The 7,816-nt window shown below is 34.4% G+C and overlaps 1 protein-coding gene across 1 annotated transcript; it reads right to left on the bottom strand.

Moving 5' to 3' along the window:
* Positions 1 to 461: 461 nt before the first annotated feature.
* LOC115240115 lies at positions 462 to 800 on the bottom strand. Its single transcript, XM_029815083.1, has one exon. The coding sequence runs from the start codon at positions 798 to 800 to the stop codon at positions 462 to 464; it is 339 nt and encodes a 112-aa protein (XP_029670943.1).
* Between the last annotated feature and the right edge of the window lie 7,016 nt (positions 801 to 7,816).

Here is a 7,816-nt window from a genome sequence, read left to right on the forward strand (position 1 = left end):
TTTTAAATAAAATACATTTTAAATAAAATATTTTTTAAATAAAATACATTTTTCATCATAATGTAGCTGCTTTATTTATCCAGGAATTATGCGTCCATTCCCAACCATTTCACATAAACCTCGTTGCCTTTTCAACGAGATATACGTCGGGATCGAAGACGTGCAGCACTTTCCGTAAATCCTTCACTAAATACGTCATGGGATTCGTTGTACCTTAGCTATTCGAAAAATCTCGGTGGTCTTATTAGCGTGAAACCTTTCTCGAAGATCGTCTTAAAATTTCTGATGCATACCGGATCAGTATTTTGAATTTCGCCGGAGCTGCGATCTTTATGTTACTGTATATTGTATTTAAAAGTTTATTGGCAATTGCGGGAGTTACGTCGATAGGCTTCATACTGATAGTGCGATGTTTTCGTGCATTGTACTCTCCAACGGGTCGATCCACTTGTACATTCCGTTCAAGTGAAGTATTTCCACATAGAGTTCTTGAGCATGTGATTAAATCGCTCGAGGATCGACGCTTTCATCGAATAATGATTTACTCCATATTTTTCCGCGAACTTTCGCAGTTCGGCGTTGTAGAATTCCTTTTCTTTGTCCGTCTGCAAAATTTTTGGACATCGCTTAGAGTCTCGCACTATCTTAAATAACGCTCGAGCAACCTCGCTAGCGCTTCTGCTCTTGAGCGATACAGCCCACGCGTATTTACTTAACACGTCGATAACGGTGAGTATGTAATTGTGACCTTTGCGTTTTGCGTAAGGATGCATCACATCTCGACCACATCCGCTTGCCATAGGCCGTCGTACCCGCGCACCGCGATGCGACGACGTGGGAAATTTCTTCTCACGGGCGCGTGTAATTCCTCCACCAGTCTTCGTGTTTCGATCATTTTACCGCGCGCGACACCGCGATTTTTTCCAAATCGCTTATTCGTTTATCCAGAGCTTTATTGTCTCTCGATAACGAATCAATTGTTCTAATTCGAGTGTCATCGCTTTTCTCGCGACGCTTCGTTAGTCCCGTCACCCTCTTCGACAGTTCGTTCGCGTTTCTATTCAATTACGACGTTGAATTTTCCAATTCCCGTTAAAAAATCATGTTAAAGATTCCTTCGAATTTTCTACTATAACATCAGCTATCGTTATACTATAACAACAGCTATCGTTTATTGATCGAGTGCAATCGACCGAGTGCAATCGATCGCGGTTCGTCCACTCTTGCCGATCATGTCGCTGACTCACATTATCCGGACCAAGTAGTGTGCTCACAGCAAGCTACTTTCCGTCCCTAAATTTAAGTGATGACGATTACGAATTAGGTCTTACCAATTTCGAGACTTACAATATGATACCAAGTGTAAATTCTACGAATAATAAATTTTACTTCGACGATAACGATGAGGTTATCGTAATTCCTGTCGGATCTTACGAGTTAAGCGCTATAAGCGCGTATCTGAGAGCCGCGATTCGTCGCAAACGACGACGAGCGAGAGAAGAAAAGCGGAAGGAGGGGGGTGAAAAACGAAGAACGAGTGATGATGACAACGATAACGGTGATGACGGTGATGGTGATTATATGTACAACGTCGATGAGTACGACGGCTATTACGAGAACAATGAAGACGATAAAGATGAACGTTCCATAGCGCTTCGCGGTAATGATAATACCATGAGAAGGGAGATTAAGTGCGTGCATCGAGCAAATTTTACCAAACCCGACAACATCGTTTCGCTATTGGATTTCTCATTGTCTCGTATACTACAACCGAATACATATTACGGCCGTTAACATTATTCGCGTAGAATGCAACATCACGACGAGAGCGTATTACAATGAAAAATCCGCACATACGAAACACGAATTCGCGCCCAACGTTCCACTTGGATATAAGGTGTCGGAGATCCCGGAGCAGATCATTTATTTCCCGGTCATTGCGCGGACCTAAATACTGACATAAATGTGCGCGTCATGAATCAGAATGGACGATTGATCGATTTTCGCGGCGAGGAAATCACGGTTCGTTTGCATATGCGACGAAGACGGTAGAGCGAGACAGAAGCGCACGAATACGATGCTCGTGAACGAGTCAAACACGAGAAACACGCCTGTCATCGTCATTGCGTCGCCCCTCAACGCGAAGAAAAAAAAGAAGGAAAGCGGAAGATTGACCGCCGCCTGTGCGGCTTTCCTACGCTCCTTAGGTTTCATCGTCCCGAAAACAGCACGTTTGTATTGAGCAAAATGAACGACATCTTAAACATCGCCGGGGAACCAGTCTTTGACGATCGCATCGTCAAGATCGAGACTCACACATATAACTCTTACGCTAATACCACGTTCTGAAATAGGGACGAGATACGAATTTCTATGTGGCGGTTCGATGAACCACCACAAAGCTACAATACGGGTACCCGCGTCAATACGGGTACCTGCATCGTACGGGTATCCGAATTATGCAGGTTCCCGCGGAACCAGCCCAGATCCGTATAACGGGTAACGGGCGAACGGGCAGGTACCCGGATACCCGGGTATTCTGAGCTCTAGTTTTTATTTTCAATAATTTATAATATTATTTGGTGTAGATTAAATTAAAGTAATACTGTTTTATAAATACATATAACAGTTTTTCACAACTGGCGCATGTACTTGGCGCCTTTTTTTATCTTTTTTTAAAAAGGTAAGTTTTTAGGGATTATATCATTCTTTTTTTACAATATATTATTTTAATGACATGTAAAGCAATCAAATTTCTAATAGGCTTAACCAACAACTTGAGTTTGTAATATAAAAAAAATGGATCAATCAATAATATTGTAAAAGTATTTTAACAAAAAAAGTGTTTTTATTTAACTCTACATGTTCTATAAATAATAGATTTATTAACGTAATATTATAAAGTTTTAATCAACAAAAACTCTGCAAAAAATATTGAAGATGAAAAGATTGAAAGTACATTAGAACAAAGTGAGGATAAATTAAACAGCGATGAAGAAGCTGATTCGCAATAGGAAGACACTGAGAGAATATCTGATATGGAAAAGCAGAATGATAATAATATGAATATAAACAAGATGAAAATAAATGAAAAATAAATGTTATGCGTAGAAAGAAAGCATTAATATTCCAGTGTGTATTAAAATATTGTAATTAAAATATTAATTTAATGCATAAGAAAACGAGTGTAAAGTAAACATACAATGCATAGAAAAAAATTAGCATTAATGTTCCATAATGTTCCAGTATATAGAAATTAATGCAAAATACTTCAATGCATAGAAAAGTAACATACAGATATTAATACAAAATACTTTAGTGCGTAAAAAAATTAACATTTTAATGTAAAATATTCCAATGCATCGAAAAAAATAGACATTATATTCGTTGTTTCAAATTTTAATGTAAAATAATCCACTGCGTAAAAAAACATTGTCCTAGTTTACACCAATATACTTTAATTCGTACTAAATACTATGTTGTCCAATTACAGTCGATCCATTTTTTAAAGGAATGACCATGATTGGCCAATGTACATGTCACAACTGTCCGGAACCGATTTAATTCTCCTTGAAATATGTTGTTAAACATATTGTGCCTCTCCGGGTACAACGGGACTTTTGGGGATGATCCAAGGGTTCGGCTCGTCTTAGGAGTTGGGACTCCGAGTGTCGAGAAACACGAGGCAGAGATTCCATGCAAAAAGATTTCACAAAAATCTAAGAGATACGTATTTTTTTATACGTGTCCATTTTCATATTTAGGGGGTGAAACACCCCTTTGAAAAAAAACGGTGTTTTCTTTTGGGGTCGAATATCGTCGAAACTATAAGAGATAGAAAAAAATTATTAAACAAAAGTTTAACGGCTTAAAAAGTACTGTAAAGTTACGAAAAAAAATTTTTATTTTTATTTTTTTTCAAAAAAACCTCACCACCCATTTTTTTTCAAAATTTTGTAATTTTGTTTTACCGTATTAATAGTTTATTTTTTTCTAAATTCAACCATGTATAATAAAGTTACGTTACGAAATATCATTTTTGAGAATTAATTATAATAATTTCTTTTATGAATAAAAATTAAAGACAATTTTATTTCGAATTCATCCACTTATAATGAAATAATTTTTTAAAATTGAATCTTTAAGAAATGAATGGAAATATCACTATAAGTTGTCGCAGCGCTTGCGGCTTTTTGCACCGCGCGACACAATTTATATTTCTAGTATTACAGATTATAAAAAAATATTAAGAGTTATGATAGTTTCTATTATTTCTCCTTAAAGTTATTAAAACTTTTGTTTTTTATTAATCTCATTATATATATTTCCTTATAATATCTTAAGATTATTCTTTTACAATTATTTTCGTTCTTACGCTCTTACATCTTGTTTATTTGTAGTTTTGCGCAATAGTTAATTAATAATGTAATTAATAATGAACGTAATTAATAATGAAATAATTTTTAAATGTTTACATAATAAATTTATATTTTGTATTATTCATTCATTATACACATTACAATTGTTATAGCCCGAACAAGCTATACACGAATTATTAAATATATTATTCTAAATGTATATTATTTGATATGATTGCTCAACGTGTAACGCGAATACAGATCACGTTACGAACGTTGACCGAGCGAAGCGCTGACAACGCGAGCCACGCGCGAAGCCCGGGCAACCGCGCAATCACTCATTACGAAAACGCGGAAACCAAGGCAAGCGGAATAAGGACGTTGCGAAAATGCAACGTAGAGGTCCTACTTAAAAGCAAAAAGGAAATTGCGAAAATGCAAGCAAAGAAGTCCTACTTAGAACTCCTTAGCTTGCATCCGGATCTTGCCGCAAAAATCGAGCGACACGACACATGGTCTTGTCGCTAACCGATCCCCTCCTGGGAAACCAAGGGGAGATAATAAAAAGACCCATCGCTAACGATCGGCGGGCAGTCTTTATCCTTAATTAATATTACGCGGGTAGTAGCGCTAACAGTCGCAAGTGTCAACAGCGAGTGTCGATAATTATTGTAATATCGAGTAGTCACACTTATAGTAAAAATTGTGGAGATCGAGAAGCAAGTCTCGCGACGTAAACCCGACTCCAAACACGCGCACGCGAGTGTCAGTTGACACGATACGCGACACGAGTAGATAATAAATACGAGGACGAATTATAACTAAGACCATTTGTAATGAATAAAAGTTTTATTTAACATAAAGTGTTCAGTGCTACGGGTAACCCGCCAGACGCATCCCAGATTCCTTAATCTTAATCCGGCAACGACCCCGAAATTTACCGTGCCTCACCCGAGGCATAACACAATAATGATATTTGACGAAAAAATGTTTCAATTATAATGACTTCTTGCACCAAGAACATCTTACTACAGCTATATTATTGCAATCTTCGATATCACATGTTGTTGAAGTTTCGTCAAAACTAAATTGTACTGGATTTTCAAATTCTTCTGGTCTTTCGTTCGTCTAACCACTCTTAAACCATGAATATTTAAATAAGTTGTGATATCGTGGGGATGACAATTGATTATGTATTAAAGATTGTAATTTTATTATATTATTTCGTTCATGCAAATTTATATTACTTTCCAATAGTAAAACAGTATTTGAAGATCTTTTAGTAAAATTTTTTCAAATTCTAAATCCATAAACATCTAATGGTTGTATTTTCCCTGTAGTGCCTTTCGGTATTATCATAGTAGTAATATGCTTTCCTGGAGGTGTTAAATCCGAAATGATATTAGGGCAATGTCCAGTCCATGAATCGATAAGAAGAACGCTATTAGAACCAGTTTGGAAAATAAGCTTCTTCTAACCACATTTTAAAATGATCTGTAAGAAATATAAATGTTAATTTAATAGCTTTTTTACGACTCTTGTTAGATTGTTAATTGAAATATAAAATAGTTATAAAAAGAAATTTATACCTGATATCATTTTACCAGATTTCGATGCTTTTACAATAACATTTGTTGGTTTAAATAGGTTTTATTCTACTCTTGGTCCAAATCTACCATTAACTTCTTTTAATACAATAAATAAAGGTGACAGCAAATTGCCATTACAGGATATTATTGGTTGTATCGTGTATGAATGGGTTGTTGATGATATAGATTGCATGACACGTTCTACTGTCTTTACTCCTTGGTTAGACAATGATCTTCCAGAATGAATTTCCAATTGGAAACCATTTTGATCTGAATTATAAATATTTTCAGATCCAAACTGTTCAATAAGAGGTTTTACTGTTTTCAGAAAATCATAAGTTGTTTTTTGCAAATTAACGGAATCTTCCAATGTTTTTCTAGTGACAAACTTCGTAACTTTTCTTGAAACAATTCGCTGGGACTTCTTGAATCTTGATATCCAACTATGAGATGCTTTAAACATAGGATTTAAATTTCCTATTTCTTCTTGAGCTTGTAAAGCCCATCTTTTTAGATCAATATCATGAACCATGAATCCTGATTCAACAGCTGCAGTAAATTTATTATGTGTAGGATTTGGAGATGTAAGATAATTTTTCTATACGACTTCCACCTGATTGTAACTATTCTTCCCATCGCCTTAACTGACGTTCAGATGAAACTCTTCTAAATTTATGTTGCACTACTTTTAGAGGACGATTCTTTTTCTTGTCATTATTTCTTTCATTAATGTCCCAATTTCGCCAATACTCAACAGCTCGTCTTTTATAAAAACTGTCAAAATCTGCATCATCATTTGAACATTGAGGATGAGAATTTAAATTATCTTCACTCCATGCTTCTTCGTCATCTTCAATTATTTCAAAACTATGTAATTTATAAGGTTCTTCATAATCGAGATATATTTCTTCCGTTACTTCCACCCCATTATAATGAAAAATGCTATCCAGCAATAATTTTTGTATGTTTTCTTTGAATTTTATTTCTGCTTCAGTTACTGACGTTTCTGTTAGATGTATTGAATTTATTGACACCAATAAAAGTCTAACAACATTAAGCGGATTGATAATCATTTCCAAAGATGTTAAACTTCGCTTTCTATTGTAATATATAAAAACAGTTTAACCAATTGCACAGATATGATTATAACAAAAAAACTGTATTGACTGTGAATATAAGGCTGCTACGTGAAGATATTTATACTGTCTACTTATACTTATCTTGACTTATACCTATCTTGAATTATAACATAAGATAAGATATAAGTTTATACATACATATCATAAATGTTCAGAGAATTAAGTCATTTGTGATATGTCACGATTCTGATATGAGAGATAATCTTCTAAAATCAAGGGCATATATCTCCTATCACAAACGTGACATTTATAAATTTTTCAATGGTGACATTGTTGAGCAATCCAATGAACTTTTGAAATAAGTATAGTATTTTTAAAATGAATTATAACATTAAACATAAGAATATAAAAGATGACTCTACAAAAAAATAAGACGTAAGAACAAAAATAATTGTAAGTGAATAATCTTAAGATATTATAAGGAAATAATGAGGTGAACAAAAAACAGAAGTTTCAATAATTTTAAGGAAAAATAATAAAAACTATCATAACTTTTAATATTTTTTATAATCTGTAATACTAGAAATATAAATCGTGTCGCGCGGTGCAAAGAGCCGCAAGCGCTGCGACACTTATAGTGATATTTCCATTCATTTTTTAAAGATTCAATTTTAAAAAATTATTTTATTATGAGTGGATGAATTTGGAATAAAATTGTCTTCTTTTTATTCATAAAAGAAATTAAATGTCAAAGAAATAATAACAAGGCTGGGGGTATTTTAAAAATTAT

Source organism: Formica exsecta, unplaced genomic scaffold (genome assembly GCF_003651465.1).
Source record: "Formica exsecta isolate Colony F162 unplaced genomic scaffold, ASM365146v1 scaffold414, whole genome shotgun sequence".
NCBI lineage: Eukaryota > Metazoa > Arthropoda > Insecta > Hymenoptera > Formicidae > Formica > Formica exsecta.